The sequence below is a fragment of the Lepus europaeus genome, chromosome 9 (assembly GCF_033115175.1).
Source record: "Lepus europaeus isolate LE1 chromosome 9, mLepTim1.pri, whole genome shotgun sequence".
Lineage (NCBI taxonomy): Eukaryota > Metazoa > Chordata > Mammalia > Lagomorpha > Leporidae > Lepus > Lepus europaeus.
The window spans coordinates 31,865,508-31,882,667 of record NC_084835.1 but is presented as its reverse complement, the minus strand read 5'-3'; the positions used below and the strand labels follow the sequence as shown (position 1 = coordinate 31,882,667).

The following is a 17,160-nucleotide window of genomic DNA, read 5'->3' as shown; positions in this document are numbered from 1 at the left end:
TCCTGGGGGGGAAATGTGCCACAGGGGACCACCAGGTGCAGCCCCAGAGGTTACCAAGCAGCCAGGCTTGATGCCAAGGTCCTGCTGCTAACTCACAACTGCGGCTTCCCCCAGCAGAAGCCAGCCAGGCGCTGCCCGTGTGGGCAAACCCAACCTCACCCTGAGGCCCAGCAGACTCCACAGGGCAGAGCCCGCATGAACGACGCCCAGAGCCTCCTGGGGCTAGGAGCCCAGGCCACGCTCCTGACCGACACAGGCCACACAGGAGCCCCTGCCCTGCCTCCCGATCCGCAGCCAGGGTGAGAGGGCACAGAGAGGACCCAGGCGCCCCCCTTGCTTTTCTCCCCACTCTCCCTGCACGTACTTCCTGTCAGCAAGGCAGCTACCAGGGGCCTAGTGGGGGCTCCTGCTTCCCTCGCAGTATAACCAGGGGCTACCGCTCCCACTCTGGGGTCAAAAGTCGGGCCCAGCAGGGTCCGCTCCAGGCAAGCTCTGAGCCTACACATGCGCCGGGCAGAAGTGGAGTTTTGTCATCTGTAAAACAGCATCCCAGGTCTGTTCTGAGGAGGAGGAGGAGGAGGAGGAGGAGGAGGAGGTGAAGGGTGGCGACACGACAGAGTACTGCTGCTTGTTTGAATTAATTCCCTAAAGCGAGCATTTCCCACGTAATCGGGACCGACACGTTCTCTGTGTGCAAAGCCACAGCCTTCACCTGGGTGGGTTTCCTACGTGTGATGCTTGAAGAGGTGGTGTTGGCGTCAGGGCCCCTGTGCTGCCTTCCAGGTGTTCCCTCAACCTGGACTGTCGGGGGTCACAGGACATCCCCCCCACCCCGCAAAAAGGCCACACTCCCCGCCAATCCGGCTGCTCCTCTGAGTCGGCCAGGGTTCCCCAGAGAGCAGGGCCTGAGCCCCAACCATTCGTTCAGAAGCGACCCCACCCAAGAACACCCGGGGCAACTTGAACGGAGCAAACATTTTATTTAATAAGTTATAAGATACAATTTACAGTCGGCATTTGATTCCAGTTTGGGTTCCACGTCCCAGTTCACGAGGCCTGCGGTCCTTTCACATTAGGCTACAGCCGCTCCAGTTTCTAACAGGTGGGCTCTGACCACCAGCACTCACCCCCATCACACCCACGACGACGGCAGCCCCTTCCCTCAGGACCAAGCAGCAATCAGATCTGGGCTCTGCCGTCAGACCACGGCCCCTGAGCCCAAAGCCAGCTCGGGTCTGCAGGGAGGGCACCAACACCCTCCGTGCAGTTTGGAATTCCATGCACTGCTTCCCAAACACTGCAGGTGGCATGTGCCGTGGTCAAACACATGGCCACTATCCGTTTAAGCAGCGTTGGCTATTTTGCAGGAGGTTTGTCCCTTCCTGTCTATACTTTGGAAAAGGGACCCAGGAGGCCGGCTGGGGGGCAGGTGCAGAGTGCCCTGTGCCAGGCCCCCGTGTTGAGCGCACTGACGTATGGACTTCCATGAGGGCTCACCAGGCTGACCCCTGGCTGCGTGGGGGACAAACAAGGGCTAATGCAGGTTAAGAGGGTCTTTGGTCAGTGGGGTGCCGCTTGCCTCTGTACAATGTCCTCAGACCAAGGGACCGAGATGGCCTTTACCAACCAAAAGCAGAAAAGCAGCTGCCACGTTGTGACTCCGCGGGGAGAGGATCACAAGAAGGGCCCGGGTCCCAGGAAGCCGTACAGGCCAGTTTGCTGGCAAGCACGCTCTACTCCTGGGGGAAGCTGAGGCGGCCACAGAGCTGGGGGCACCGGGGAGGGGCAGCGTGGCAACAGCAGCAGCCTCGACTGGCCCTTTCCGACACAGTATGGGACAGACAGATGGCAGCCATCTCCTGCACTGCCAACCTGCACTAGGTCTCCTCTCTCCCCCGCCCCCCACCCCCGAGTCTTGTTTCATAAGCGCAGAGCCAGGAGCTGAGGCTAGCCAATCTCATTTTTTTTTTTTTTAAAGCCAGCCTTGCCCACACCTGGCCCGCAGCGAGTGGCCCAGGGAACGAGTGTGGGTTTTTAGGACTCCCCAGTGTGAGTGCCCCTGGAGCGGCAAAGAGCAGGACGCGGCCCGCAAGGTGCGTGAGCACGGCAATGCTTTGGGGACGAGGCTGTAGACTCACACACAAGGCGGAGGACACCGTATAAGGTGGATTACAGACAAGCGACAAAAGCAACGCGAGAACTCCTCCGGGGGGCTGGTGGGAACCGTTTTAAGGCACGGTCACGTGGAAGGGGCTGCCGGGGATGTGCTCCTCCCCCCACTTCACGGCCAGCACGTACTCGCCCCTCTCCTTGACGACGTACGTGACATTGTACTGCTGGCTGCCCACGTGCTTCATGGACACCTCTTCGCAGGGGGTGGTGGGCCCGTGGACCCCGATCAGCAGCATGTTGGAGCCTGGGGACAAAGACGCTGTGGTTACCACACCAGGTGCCCGGGGGTGGGCAGAGGAAGGGGCTGCCTGTGGAGCTTCTACACTGCTGCCAGGGTTCCCGAGAGGTGGGAGACGTGACTGTGAGCAGAGACCCCTGGGGCCTGGCGGTGTGGGTTCAAATCCCCGCCCTGCCGTAACTCTCGCCTCCCCACCCTGGCAGAGGGGTTTGCAGGGGCTATGATGGCTGAGTCCTCAGCACATGTAAGGGCTGGGTCAGCGCTGGCCATTACGATCTCCTTATTTACTCTCCCAGGAGCCTTCAGCAAAGTCCCCTGTTATTATCTTTCCCATTTGAGAGAAGAGACAAGTGACTCTCAGAAAGATTTAGCAACTTGCCCAAGAACACCTGCTCAGAAGCTTTGTGAGTGAACTAATGAATGAATGAATGAAGCGGCAGAGCCAGGTTTCTAGCCCAGGCAGGCTGGATGCTGGAACCCGGGCCACTGCCTATTGACATCCACTGAATTCCAAAGCAGCGGCAGAAAAGGGGCCAGGTGACTGACTGAGTGTGACGGCCACCTTCCCTCCACTACAGGTCAGGCCAAAGAATCCAGGGGCAAAGGAAGGGAAGATGACTGAAAAACACTGAGGGCAGGTGCCCCGCAAATGGCTGTGTTCTGTAGGGGTGGGCCCCGCAGAATGCTTCTGCCTGCCTCAGCCCCCGGCGGCACCCAGCAGGTGTGTGCCACCTACCGGCTTTGCTGCAGTCCACCAGGAAGGAGCTCTTCTGGCCCACGAAGGCCTTCGACAGCCCTGCCCCTTTGGAGGTGACCTTGCTGGCGTCTGAGGATGCCTTGGGGATGGCGCTGTAGCAGGTCTCCGTCGAGGACCTGGTCACCGACTCCACCAGAATGGATGAGGTCTCATTGGTTGAGCCGGGGCCGACCAGACGCTGGCCTAAGACACGGGAGGAAGGAAGGGAGGGAGGCAGCCCTGAGTCACCAGAGCAAGGATTCTGTACCCCATGCAGAATCTGCAGGAGAACCCTTGTACCCCAATACTTTTGTGTGCAATCTACAAACCTGCCTCACTCCCAGAATGTCTTCCACACCCCCTGGCCCCACCCCCTACTAAGAAAAGCTGGCTTTCTGGGCCAATGTGCAGGTCTGGCCTTGGCTGACACGGCCTAGAAATCTCTCCCACATGAAAGATGTGCTTCCTAAGAATTCACATCTCTCCATTTTCATCAAACACTCCAGGACCAGTGGACCATCCACCTCTGCAGATGTACAACTGTGCATTCAACCAACCATAGGTCACACATACCCTCCCCCCACCCCAAAATGTGCATTTGCCTTGAACATCTACACCATTTTCCCTGTCCCTCTTAAACAAACAATGCAGGGTTAACAGGCATTGACATAAGCATTCACATGGCGTCAGGTAGCGTAAAGTAATCCAGAGGTGCTAAGCGCAGGTTCTATGCAATTTTTATAAGAGACTTGAGCACTGTGCATCTTGGCAGCCTTGCATGGGGTTGGGTCCCTGGAACCCAATCACTCAGGCAGCGTGAGGGCATATCACAAATGAGTCCCTGTGGGCCGGCGCCGCAGCTCACTTGGCTAATCCTCCTCCTCTGGTGCCAGCACCCTGGGTTCTAGTCCCGGTTGGGGCGCCGGGTTCTGTCCCGGTTGCTCCTCTTCCAGTCCAGCTCTCTGCTGTGGCCTGGGAAGGCAGTGGAGGATGGCCCAAGTGCTTGGGCCCTGCACCTGCATGGGAGACCAGGAGGAAGCACCTGGCTCCTGGCTTCGGATCGGCACAGCGCGCTGGCCGCAGCGCACCAACCGTAGCGCGCCGGTCGTAGCAGCCATTTGTGGGGTGAACCAACGGTAAAGGAAGACCTTTCTCTCTGTCTCTCTCTCTTTCACTGTCTAATTCTGCCTGTCAAAAAACAAAAAACCAAGAAACAAAAAAACAAATGAGTCCCTGTGGAAGAGCAGATGGTTTTCCTGTCTGCATTTCCTCGTTTTTCCTAAAGGAAGCTACATTACTTGCCTAACAGTGACGTGTCCCTAGGAAGGGATGTACCATCATACAGACAGTAGTTACCTTCTGTGGTGGGCTGTGAGGTGCTATTTTTTCCAGTGTCTGTGCACTTTTCTAAGATTTAATCAAATGCTTGGTTATTTTACGAGTGCAGGTTTGAGATGAAGAGGTTCCTGAGGCCCTGATCTAAGCACGTATGTCAGGTCCCGATTACGCAACACCTCTTCCTTTCCGTCAGAGACAGATAATCCTCTCGCAGGCTTTCTCAGCTGCCACGTGCGCTCTGCACCCATGCCGGCCTGGCACGCCATGCCACTCCTTCACACTGAACGCCAGATCTGACATGGCCCCTTGTTCTATGAGGGCTCATCTTGCAAGAACAGCTCCACGGGGAGGAGGAGCCTGCCAGGGGGCCATTGGTTACCTGTCACCTTGGCCTTGAAGGGACTGCCCACTATATGGTTGGGCCCGCCGTATTTGACCCCGATCAGGTAGTTTCCAGGGGCCATGGGCGTGTACATGACTTTGTAGCCTTCTGGGGTTTCCTGGCAATCCATCTTCACCTTGGACGGGCCTTCGATGGTGACGGACAAGGTCCCTGGGCCCGCACGAGTGGTGTTGATGAAGAACTCAGACTGGATACCTGGGAGGAAGGACAAGGAATGCTGCAGTGATGGTCTGGAGGGGTGGCAGGTGTGCTTTGGGGGGTTTTCCTGGAGGAAATGAAGGAACAGGGGTGGGGGAGCACTTGGCACTCAGTCCCCTCACAGAGGTATCGCCTTGGTGGCATAGGAAGCCACCTGGACTGGCTCTGAGCTCCCAGCATAGGGGACCTTTCCCAGGCCAAGGGTGAGGAGAGCCTGAACCCCCACTGTGAGCCTCGAGTGTTGCTTTGGCACCAGGGCCCAGCTCCGTCTGCCCCTAGGCGGGCAGGGGAGGCCTGGGTCTCTCTGACCTTTCCTTTCTGTTCTGGGTGGATAGGGAGAGACTGAAGGGGCAGGCACAGCATCTTCTCCCTTCCTCCTCACCCAGACAACTGAGGCCTGGGGCAGCGCCATGCCCTGCAGGTCCACCCACTTTGCCACAAATACCAGCAAGAGCAAGCAAAACACAGCAGCGCCAGCTAGCTTGCACGCGTGCCCACCCTGCTGAGGCTTGCAGGCCCCGTGCATGAAATCCTTCCCCAGTGCCCCCTACTTGACAAATGAATGTGGCTACTTGCAACTCACTTGGTGAGCCGGGTCTGGACAGAGACTGCGTGGCTCCAGTGACCAGGTCCAGTTCTTGGCCACCAGATGGACAGTGGGGCTGCCTCGGATGCCCTGACTGCAGCCCTGAGACACCTGACCTCTTGGCTGGCCCACGGAGGGCATCCTGCCCAGATACATGGCCTCGTGACGGAAGGTAAGGCTACAGAGGCACTCCTGCCCAAGCCCACTGCTCCACCAAAGACCCCGCTTCCCCAGCCTCCTTTCCAGGCCAGCGGGGCACAGGAGGGTCAGTGGGGACCGCTTGGGTGTCCAGACACCAGCTGCATGCCCACCACAGTGCCCTCTATGGGACATCCCTGGCACAGCAACCCAGGCAGGGCAGTGCTGCTTTCAGAGCCCTAGATGCAGCCCCAGCCGGGAAACATTTTGATTTAATTATAGCTCCTAGGCCAGAGAAAGGAGGATTGTTCTGGCTATCAGCAAAACAAAGGCGCCGTTATTGTGCTACCGCAGACACAACCCAGCTGTTTCTGGAAGCTCCTGAGACTCCTGGCCCAAGGTGCCCTTTCCAGTCTCAACTATGTCCCTGCATCAGATCTGTGCCATGGAGGAGGCCCTTGGGCAGCAGGGGGGAGAAAATGGGGAGGTGATGGTGGGTGGGGTGGGGGAAACACACAGGTCCAGGAAGTAGCTGCAAGGTGCTGATAAGGAAAGATATTTTTTAAGCAAAGCCAAAAAGATGTGGCCAGAGCCGGCGTGAAGGCACAGCTTGTGACTCCAGAGCGCCAGTTTGAGTCCTGGCTGCTCTGCTTCCAATCCTGCCTCCTGCTAATGTGCCTGGGAAGGCAGTGGAAGTTGGCCCAATTACTTGGGCCCCTGCCACCCATGTAGGAGACCAGGATGGAATTCCTGACTCCTGGCTTTGGTCTTGCCAAGACTCCATTGTTGCAGCCATCTGGGTAGTGAACCAGTGGATGGAAGATTCTCTATCGCTCTGCCTTTCAAATAAATAAATTTAAATATATTCACTAAGAATTACAGGACAAGAGCTACCTAGCCACACTGTCCTTTAAGGCTCAGAGCAAGTCTATTAGGTGAGATTACTTATACCCATTTTACAGAAAAGGAAGTACAGGCACAGTGAGGCCTAAGAGTTTGTCTAAATCACACAGCCAGAGACCAGCAGAACTTTGAATGAAAAACTGTGTCTGTTCAACCCGGAGCTAAGGCACTTGCCTGGGAGCAGACAGGAGGAAATGCACACACACAAGTCTTTCCACGGCTTCCGGCTCGAAGCAGCAGCTGACGGGCTCTGACAAACATCTGAGACATTTATCTCAGGGTATGACGGCCTCTTGCTCATCCCCACGTACGTGCAGCTGAGGCCCTGCGCATTCCAGGCATATTAACACAGCACCACTGGTTCTTTATGGCAGGCAGGGAGTAGGCTTGTCTGGTGTGCCTGCTGCATACAGGGGTTCCTGGACCATCTCGCCCAAAGAGCCCAGAACTCCCAGGTCGAATCCTGGACCACTCGACTCGCCCCTCATCGGCACAAAGTCTCCCATTCCTGTGCTCCCCAGCCTGCAGAGTGGACCATTCAAAGCTTGAGCCAGGAGACACAGCAAAGCACCCACACAAACACAGGGCGTTTGCTTTGTGTGGGGGAGGGGGTGCCGGGCCTCGGCAGCCAAAACACAGATACCTTTCATTCCTCTGCCTCTGCAGCTGCTCAACCTCAGGATGGAGGTGTGGGGACAGGCTGGGGAGCAAGAGGCCTGGAAAAACAAGACGCCTTCCCCGGACAAGGGCAGTATTTACCCAGGGTTTGGAACAGGCCTGCTCTGTCCCTCTCCCCTCCTGGCTGCAGCCTCCCTGTAGTGCCAGCTCCCGCTCTCAGCAGCGGCTGGCCGGCCCAAGCACGGCCTGAAAGCCGAGCTGCTAAGGTGTGCCTGCTGCCAAGAGGAAGTGGGAGAGGACCTGGCGAGAGCGGGCAGCAGGGTCAGCTGGCACCTGGCTTGCATGGGGGACAGCAGCGGCCACTGTGGGGCTGGACCGAGGTTTGCTGGGCCCTCCAAGCGCCAGGAGGCCCTCAGCCTGCCAGGGGCCAAGTGCCCTCCCTACAGCCTGGAAACCACTCTAGGGCAGCTGGGAAGACAGGGATCCTGAACTAGGGCACCTCCGAGGTGGGCTGGGGTGCAGTGAGTAGCTCTAGGGGAGGAGCCCACAGCTGGGGAGTTAGAGACACAGACTCTGAGGTCACGGACCTGGACCAACTCCTGAGTCAGTCTCCTTCCCAGGAGGACGCCTGGAAGGGCCTCCACCTTTGTAGTCCCACTTTCTTCATCACTACAGTGGACATCACCTGGGGCCCTGCACGAAGGCCACACTGCTGGCCCACAGCTCAGGACTGAACCAATGTGGGTGCACCTGTGGAATCTGGCAGCCATACCAGCACCCCAGGGGAGGTTTTGCTGGGGCCAGAATTCTCAGGAGCAGGGTAGCCTGTCATCATTCCTGCACCTGGGCAGGGCCCCTGGGTCCCTCAGGATACTTCCTCCCCAGAGCTGGATGCCTGGCTCAGACACTGTCAGCGCGGGTGCCCTATGGAGGTGCACACACAAGGCACTGGGAAAACCAGGGATCCTCCCCAAGGGGCCCCAGAGCAACAGCCAGTGCAGCCACACTGCAGAGCAGCCAAGGGCAAGCAGTGACACACTGGACACGACCAACACCCGTCTATGGGGGGACTCTACAAACACCCACTGGCTCCTGGCACAGACACTATCCTTAGCCATTAGGAGGCGGCAGAGGCCAGGCACCTGGCCTAGCAGTTAAGAGGCCAGCGTACCATATCAGAGTGCCTGCTCTGATGCTTGACTCCAGTACCTGATGCCAACTTCCCCATAACACAGACCCAGGAGGCAGTGGTGATGGCCCAAGTAGTTGGGTCCCTGCCACCCACGTGGGAGCCCAGGGCTGAGTTCCCAGCTTCCAGTTTTGACCCTGCCCCACCCTGGCCACTGCAGGCACTTGGGGAGTGGACATGAGAAATTTCCGCCTGCTTCTGTGCCTTGCAAAAACAAAAAAAAAATCTGAACTAACAACACGGTGCTGTGTTCCACTATGATCAGCGTCCAGCCCCCGAGGTCCCGAGACAGCAAAGGGAGACATCTGGACCACACGAGGCAATAAAGAGGTGTGATTAACACAGCCACTGGGCCTCACTGGGACGGAGGTCAAGCCACATGTGCCAAAACCGAGGGGAGTGTGTGCTGTTCCAGCTTCCCTGGGGACTGCACGGGCAGGGCTTCCGTGAGGCGTTCTGCCCCAGCAGCCGCATAGCTGAAGACGGAGCGGAACAGTGTATTACCTGTGGTGCCGCCCTCGAGTCCCGTGCCATAGGCAGACACCAGGGCAGGGTTCCCCGCCTGGCCTGGCTCTCCGACGCGCACTTTGAAGGGGCTTCCAACCACGTGGCTCCCATTGAACTTGACGTCGATCGTGTGGATGCCGTTCTCGTGCGGGATGAAGCGAACGGCATATTTATCTAGGAGGAGGAGCAGAGACGGGGTCAAACCGGGCACAAAGACACCCCCGCATTAGGGGAGGGCGCAGGACTGCAGGCCCACCCGCTCCAGCCACTGATGAACCGCCGCTCCACAGCAAGCCTGGCACCCACGTGGTGGACTTCACAACCAGACGAGCTACTTGTGCATCCCCGACTAGCCCTATGGGAAATGCCCCTAGCTCTCAAATCCTACATTTCCCACACTGCCACCTGCGGCAGGAGATCCCTTCCTTTGGGAAAGCTTCCTTTCTCATGGAGTTTCTCCACGTGGCCACTGGATGGGGAAAAAGCTATTTCCAACTGGCATCCATGCTCCTCAATAAAGCCCAAAGCCAGATGCAGCACCCAGGACAAAAGCTGCATTGGTTCCTTTTGCTGTGTGACTGGGTCCCCAGCAAATGGCATGGTCTGTTCCCTGAAATGGGTACCCTCCCACCAAGCTCCACCTAACCAGCCCAGCCTGGGAGGCAGAGAACCTGTTCTGCCCCTGCCTCCCCAGCCAGGCTCTCACCAAAACCCTGTACCCTTTAACCCCTTCAGAAGTGGTGTTTTTCAAAGCCCTCACTCAAACCCTCTTCTCTTTCTCCTCTGGGCCTCTCCAGAGGTGAACACACCTGTACAGAGCTGCCTGGCCATGACCTCCAAGGCTGCACCTCCCCTAGGCTAGCGAGCTGGGTACCCACTCTGCCCTCTCTGAAAAGCCACCCCCACCCCCACGTCCAGGTGTGATCACTGACTGGATCAGGAAAATCCTTCTTTCTCCAAATGTCAATCAATTATCAGAGAGCATTTTCTTAGCCACAGGAAGTTAAGGAATGGGCATGTGTCCCAGTTCAGTAAGATGGGAAGGGAGGTTTACTGGAGACTTCTAGAAGAGGGCCGCTCAGACTTCTGAGAATGAATCCTCAGAAGAGGATGTCTCTGTTGACTGGTGTGATGTGAAGATGGGAAGTCTGGTGCTGCTGCAGCCTTCTTACCACCAAGAGGAAGGACAGCCTCGGGAAGAGGCCATAGAGCAGAAGTAGTGGCAGAGGTATCTGGGGTACTGGAAGACACCGCTGAATGACTGAATCAAGTAACTGCTGAATTCAACTTGGATCCTGAACTTTCCAGTTGTGTAAATTACTAGGCCCCTTTATTATGAGTTGGCTCGAGCAGTGTATTCTATAATTTGCAACCAATGGCATCCTGACTAGGGTGCACAAGTCATCTCAGAAACCAGAGGGCTTTGCATACTGTGTGGGACTGAGGACACCAACTCTACTCACTGCTGAGCCCAGGCCATAGTGAGCCACTGAACATCCTCACTCACTCGGGGCCAGCACTGTGGCATAGGAGACAGAGCCACTGTCTGCAGCACAGGCATCCTATGTGGGCGCCAGTTCAAGTCCCAGCTGCTCTGCTTCTGATCTGACTCCCTGCTGACGACCTGGGAAAGCAGCTGAGAGTGGTCTAAGTGCTTGGGCCCCTGTACCCATATGGGAGACCCAGAAAAAGCTCCTGGCTCCTGACCAGCCAAGCTCCGGTCGTTGTGGCCATTTGGGTAGTGAACCAGTGGATGCAACACTTCTCTCCTTCTCTGTCTTGCAAATAAATAAATATTTTCTAAAAATCCTCAATCAAATATCTAAGAGGTACTTCAACTGTACCCCTTCCTAATAAAACAGTAATTTCTTCAAGCAACCACGAACCCTTGCTCGCACTCCGGTTGACTCTCATTCTGCTACCTGCATTGTCCCCTTCCTACCCAATCACCCAGCTACACATCACCTTTCTGAATCCACTCTCTCACTCCCCAGGGCTACCTGTCACCAGGTGCAACCATTCTCTGGCCTCAACTCCATGTTCTCCACCCCAGAGCTGCTGCTGAACTCTTTTCTCAAATAGCCACCTGGGAGCATCAGCGTCCCCACTCGGCCTTTCAGAAGCTCCAACACATTCTCTCACGTGTTCAGGCTTCAACAAAGACCCGAGCAGGCGAGGAAACCCACAGCCCACACTGGCTCTTTCTGAGGCTCCCCAGTGCCCTTTCTGTCCAGTGGGACAAAGACATCCACATGTTAGCCCAGGTTCTGGATTTCTACTGCCACACACAGCTGGGCATACAACAAAGGCCAGCAGGTCTCCTCGTCACATGTCAAAGCCCACATTAAATGTCACCTCCTCTGAGAAGTCCTCCTGACCTTGCCAGGCATGTTTGCCATTTGCTTCTCAGTTCTCTTGCTGGCACCTGTGACTATCTGTGGGGTAATCCCCAGTGTGCTGCAGGCTTTGGCCACATGCTCACCAGTCTCTGAGCAGCTCTTTGAGGGCGGGAATCCTATGTAACTCTACCTTCCCTTCCTGCCAAGTCTCTGACAGCTAATAAAATGCCACTGGCAAAATGGTCTCCTTCAAATTGATACCAAGGCGCTGAGCAAGAAAATCTCAGGATGGTAAGCCCTAAAGACCGAGCTTCTCTTGAATCTCAGGTAGAAAGGCATCAGAAAATAAAATAGAATGTATTACAACAAAAAAAGAAACAGGGTTATAATATGCCAAAGAGTCTCTGCTCCTGGCAGATGTTTATACCCTAAACCGCAAAGGCTCACTGGCAGTAACTGGGCTAGCAGCTGCTCCTCTGGGACGGACATCTGCGGGAACACCTGTTGGAAAGAGCTGGTGCAGGGACCCCCACGGAGCCCCCTGCTTACCTGGCTCCAGCTCAGATACGTGGCATTCCTCCACGGCTCCCGAGGGGCTATGCACCTTAGCATCAATCTTGCCTTTTGCACCATTCAACCTTATAGCAAAGGATGCTGGCTGGTTAACTTTTAATCCCGATTCCTGAGAATTTAATACATTAGACAGGTTATGGCCCTCAGCATTCCTGAGCCGGCCCAGGATTCCAGGTGACAGTTCTCATCTCAGAACTGGCAGAATACTTTGCCATAGAACATCTGACAACACAAGAACGGATGGGTCATTTTCTGCATTTCCAGTAAGAACACAAGAGACATGCACCTGCAGACATGGGCTTGTACCCACAAAACCACCACAACCCAGGCTGGAAGAGCCAGTCCCTGCGTTCGGAGACTTGAGACACCTCAGTCAACATCTCTATGGTCTCGGCCTCAGAAAACCCAGTGTGTTTCAATCCCCCAGAAACCAAGAACCCCCTTTTGGGAGGAGGACGGCAGCTGACCCAGCCGTGCGCTCACTAACACGAATTGTTTCCTGTCTCTCTGCTCCTCTCTCACTCAAGGGTAGGAGTTGGGAGGACTTTTTGTAAAGTTGCAAAGGGCCACGCATGTGAGGGAGGCAATCCTGGACAATGGCTAAGAATCAGCTGGGCCTCGGTTTATCATCATTTCAATTTCTCTGAGGTTCAGTTTTCTCATCTATAAAATGGGTGTAACCACTTAATGTATCTCAGAGAGTTGCTGAGAAGAAGTTGTGTATGCAAACACACAGCACAGGGTCTGGCCCACATATAGAAAGACTAAAAAAAAAAAAATGCCAGCTTCTTGTTAAATATTAATATGCATTTAGAAATCACCTGTACTCTCCCCCAAAAAAAAGCAGGGAGAGGGGTGGTTTGGTTTTTGTGCTGGGCTCATTTCATTCTCCATGTTCTGTCTCTTCTGGGAGGAGGAGGTTAGAAATTGAGATGCCTGGGTACACGGCTGAGCAGCAATACCCTCGGATTGGCCATTGCAAGGGTGCTGACGCAAGGGTTGCCTCTTGCCAGCAAGACTCTACAGCTGAGTTGCCTAATTTGATAATCACTACTCACCTATGACTGCATACATTGCATTTAAAACAACTGGGGCCCATGTTGTGATGCCACCATCCCTTAGAGGAGCACCAGGGAGTCCCAGATACTCTGCTTCTGATCCAGCTCCCTGCTAATGTGCCTGGGAAGGCAACAGAAGATGGCTCAAGAGCCTGGGCCGCTGCCACCCACGTGGAACACTCAGATGGGGTTCCGGGCTCTTGGCTTTGGCCTGGCCCTGCCCCAGCTGTTGTAGCCATTTGCAGAATGAACTAGAAGATGATCTCTCTCTCTCTCACTCTGCTTTTCAAATACAATAACATTTTCTTTAAAAATTTACAAAATAAATTGAAAGCCTTTAAGATGAAATACAACTAAAACTTCAGTGCCTGAGTGACTGCAGCCACATGTGTTCTGTCGTGGCAGGATGTGCTGCCCTGGAAGTTACAGAACACAAAATTAAGGAGGCTTTGATGGCGAAAGGACCTCCATCCCCCACAAACTGCCAGCCGACTCCAATTTTCTACAAAGTCTCAGGAGCAAGACAGAACTACACGAGCCCCTCTTGTCTAACCAGCACCAGATGCTGCTGCGTAGGCTCGCGCTGGGTCTCTGATAAATAACTGACAAATCCCAGGGTATCAAAGGACCCAGAGAGAACAGGGCACCACGCCGACAGACACGTCTATGTGCCTGGCTGGGGCAGCTGCCTGCAGAAGCTCACTCTGCATCCTGCTGCACGCTTGTGAAATATCGATGCTCCGACCATGAGGATCCCTCCTGTTAGCTCTCTACACACAAAATCGCCGACATTACCTGAATCCGCTTGCTCCTAAAGCCTCAAGAGGGAGATAAACACCTCGGAAGATCCCAAAGGAACCTTCGAGGTGCAAGAAGGCAGCTCTGTGCCTCCCACAAATGCTGGGTTGATCTCCCTCCGTAGGTTTTAGGTGAGTTGACCACAAAAGAAATTTCTGTTAAGAAGCCTTTACATGAAACACAAGAAAAACATCAGTGCCACAGTAACCAGTTAGGGCCCTTGGTGCCCTCCGGGGGAGGCCGCTTCAATCCGGGGACACAGTTCTGCTGTGGGTTCTGTTTGGGGCCCTAAATGAATGACAGATGTTAGGGGACAACCAGCAAAATCCCAGTTGTCCTCAGAGTGAGGCTGGAATCTCAGGTGTGAATTCACATCCAGCGAATGGAACTAGATCCCATGATATCAGTTTGAGATATGAGATGGGATTTTCTTCAAATCCACGATTTTTAAATATTGAGTGGAACAGTGGGTATTTGGTACAGTGGTTAAGTTGGTGCTTGGGACATTTGCATCCCATATTGGGAGTGCCTAGGTCTGAGTTCTGGCTACATTTTTTATTCCGCTCGCCTGCTAATGAGTACCCTGAGAGGCAGAAAGGACAGCTCAAGTACTTGGGTCCCTGATACCCATGTGGGAGATCTAGATTAAGTTCAAATCTCCTGGCTTTGGTTTAGGCCAGTCCTGGCTGTTGCAGGTATTTGGGGAGAGAACCAGCAGACAATCTCTGTCTCTCTCTGCCTTTCAAACAAATACATTAAACAAAAAAAATTTTTTAAGGTAGCATTGAGGGATCTGAAGGCTCTTTAGAAAGCCTGTTAGCCAGGAATCATACTGTAGCATTCTGGTGTTCTTAACCAACCTAACTGCTTCTCCTGGAGGTACTTCCAGCGGTTCTTATGACTGAAGGCACAGATGCAACCGTGCATTGATCTATTAAAGGCAGGGAGAAACGCTGCCTGTCCTGGCATCCTTGAGGACTGGATCATGCCACTGCTTGCTGTTGTCAAGGTGGGGACTGAAGTGGCTGCAGCTGGGAACAGGTGCGACGGAGCCAAGAGTTCTCACTCCGCCTCATACTTACTGGGCCCTGGTGGCCACAACCTCCCTGCACCACCTTTAAAATAAGGGCAAGACAACCTCCTTATCAGGGTTTTGCTAAAGTTCTTCAAGTCACTAACAAGCTTCCGTCGTTGCTCTGCAATATTGTAAAATAAATGGGTTCCCAAATGTATAGGTGTGCTGTTCCCTGGGACTCTGCTAAGTGTGCAGGGAACAGAGTCGGCCTGGGGCAAGGTTGCCCACGGGTGGTAGCATCCAGGGTCAAGTGGGAAGAGGGGGATTGAAGCGGCCTCAGGAGTCCAAGGGTCCCGCTGGTGGGCCTGTGGCCAAGGAGGTGGATGCTTCCTTGCGTCTCACCTGAAGGCTCATAACAGTGAGGCGGCGGGCGTCGTCGGAGGGCGCGATGACTGGCACCAGGTAGGGGCTCTCGGGGATGTGCTCATCGTTGAACTTGATAGACACCTCGTAGTTACCTAGGAGGACAGGAAAGTTGCATCATTCCGGAGTTCTGGAAGTGTGGCTCCAGGGTGGCCTCTTGCTTCTTACCTAGAGCTAAGATGCCTTCAGGGACTCCTGGCCCTCATCGATGGCTTTAGCAGATTGTCACCTGGCTGAGGCTGTGCCAATATAATTTTCTTAGTTGGGCAAAGTAAGGATTCTTAGCATGGATCCATAGTTAATGGGCTTTGCACTGTACAGGATTCAGGAGACCCATGGCCTTGAAGGAGAAATCACTAAGCCTCTATTTTCAATAACCTTTCACCACTAATTGGAAATTAGTTAATACCTTGTCACTAAATCTTATGGTTTAATGTGTTAATGAGGACATGCATGTGTGCTAGGTTACTTATTCGTCCTCGCAAGCTTTTGATAACTGGATTTTCATAGAACTGATTTCCATTATAATGTGGTATCTTTTATATGATTTTAAACCATGAGCCTGAGAATGGTCTCCAAAGGTTTTACCAGGTTTTACTTCCCCAGGTGAAGTAGCCCAGCTTTCGGGAGCTCAGGTACATAGGCCCCTTGTCTAGGGCAGCCACACCGCCATAGACCATTCACTGGTGGGCAGACAAAGAGGCTGGTTGTGGAAACAATGAAGCACTTGAGTGAAAGACCAAGCTACTGAGATCAAGAATCCCCACCTTTGAGGTCCAGCTGTAGCTCCCGCACTTGGATTTCTAGAAGATTCTCTATGTGCTTCTACACACAAACTCATTTACTGTTCCTTACAACCTGTCCATCTCTGGACAAGGAAAACATCCTCAGTCAATCCCTGAGTACATACCAGGCTCTTGGGCAATATAGGACACGCCGCATGACCCGTTTTTATGGTCATCAAATGTAATTTCAGCCTTACTGGGGCCCTCAACGGCGATGGAGAGGCCCCCAGCACCTGCTTCCCGTGTCCAGATGCTGAACTCAGCTGAGAGCAAAGAAATGGTTGGTTAGTGACAGAGCCCAGACAGCCCCTGCCCCACTCCATGTTCCAATCCGCAGCACTGGGTTTAGTCTGTTGCCAGCTCTCATCCCAAGCAGAAACCAAGCAAGGCCTGATGCCGAGGCCTCCCAAGCACCATGGATGGTTATTAGCAAGTTCAAGGGCAATCCGGCACCTTTTGAGAAACCCAAATCAACCCAGAAAAAGAGGTGAATGTTACGTTTTCCCCCCAGATCTTCCCACCTGCAGCAAACATGGTCAGGGACCTTTGCGATCAGTTTTGTGGTGTTCTAGTGTGTTCCACAAAACGTCGGCCTGGCAAGATCTCCGGCAATAGCGCCGTGCTTCTGCTTCCCTCTTAGAGATGCAGAGGCACATAACGAGCTACAGACCCCAGAAGCCCCTCCCTAAGACATTTGTTTAGCTGTGGGTAAGGGAGCACTGGCAAACTTACTCAGCCACAGAAACTGTGTGTAAACAATGCCCTGAAAGACACCCAGAAGAAGCTCCTCTTTGGGACCAGGCAAAAGGGTGTGGGCAGTCACGTGACCCAGACCCAACTCTTGTTCTCCAAACACCTGCCAGGACCCTCACCTGGGACTCCTGCTTCTCCTCTCTCCAGGCCGGGGCCTCCTGCCCGCACCTTGTGCGCGCCCCCTTCGCCGAGTGGCCCCACGGTGAACTGGAAGGGGCTGCCGGTGACGTGCTGCCCACGGTACTTGACGCTGACCGTGTGAACGCCCATCTCCTGGGGCACAAACCGGACGCAGTGCGAGTTCTTCCCCACGGGCACAATCTCTGCCTCGGTCACACGGCCGGAGGGGCTGGTGACATGGGCTGACATGTCACTGCTGTCTATTTCTGA

The 17,160-nt window shown here is 54.5% G+C and overlaps 1 protein-coding gene across 4 annotated transcripts in view; it reads right to left on the bottom strand.

The window, feature by feature from the left end:
• Nucleotides 1–957: 957 nt before the first annotated feature.
• Nucleotides 958–17,160, bottom strand: part of FLNB (filamin B) — a 154,505-nt gene continuing 138,302 nt past the window's right edge. For 3 of the 4 annotated variants that reach the window (XM_062201154.1, XM_062201155.1, XM_062201157.1), the window contains 8 exons: nt 16,890–17,156; nt 16,143–16,280; nt 15,212–15,327; nt 11,915–12,047; nt 9,024–9,200; nt 4,864–5,082; nt 3,147–3,350; nt 958–2,416 (listed from right to left, as the gene is read on the bottom strand). In XM_062201154.1, coding sequence (XP_062057138.1) covers nt 2,229–2,416; nt 3,147–3,350; nt 4,864–5,082; nt 9,024–9,200; nt 11,915–12,047; nt 15,212–15,327; nt 16,143–16,280; nt 16,890–17,156 — 1,442 coding nt within the window. In that variant the 3' untranslated portion in view covers nt 958–2,228. The remainder of the gene's footprint in view (nt 2,417–3,146; nt 3,351–4,863; nt 5,083–9,023; nt 9,201–11,914; nt 12,048–15,211; nt 15,328–16,142; nt 16,281–16,889; nt 17,157–17,160) is intronic. The other variant, XM_062201158.1, reaches the window with a different exon arrangement.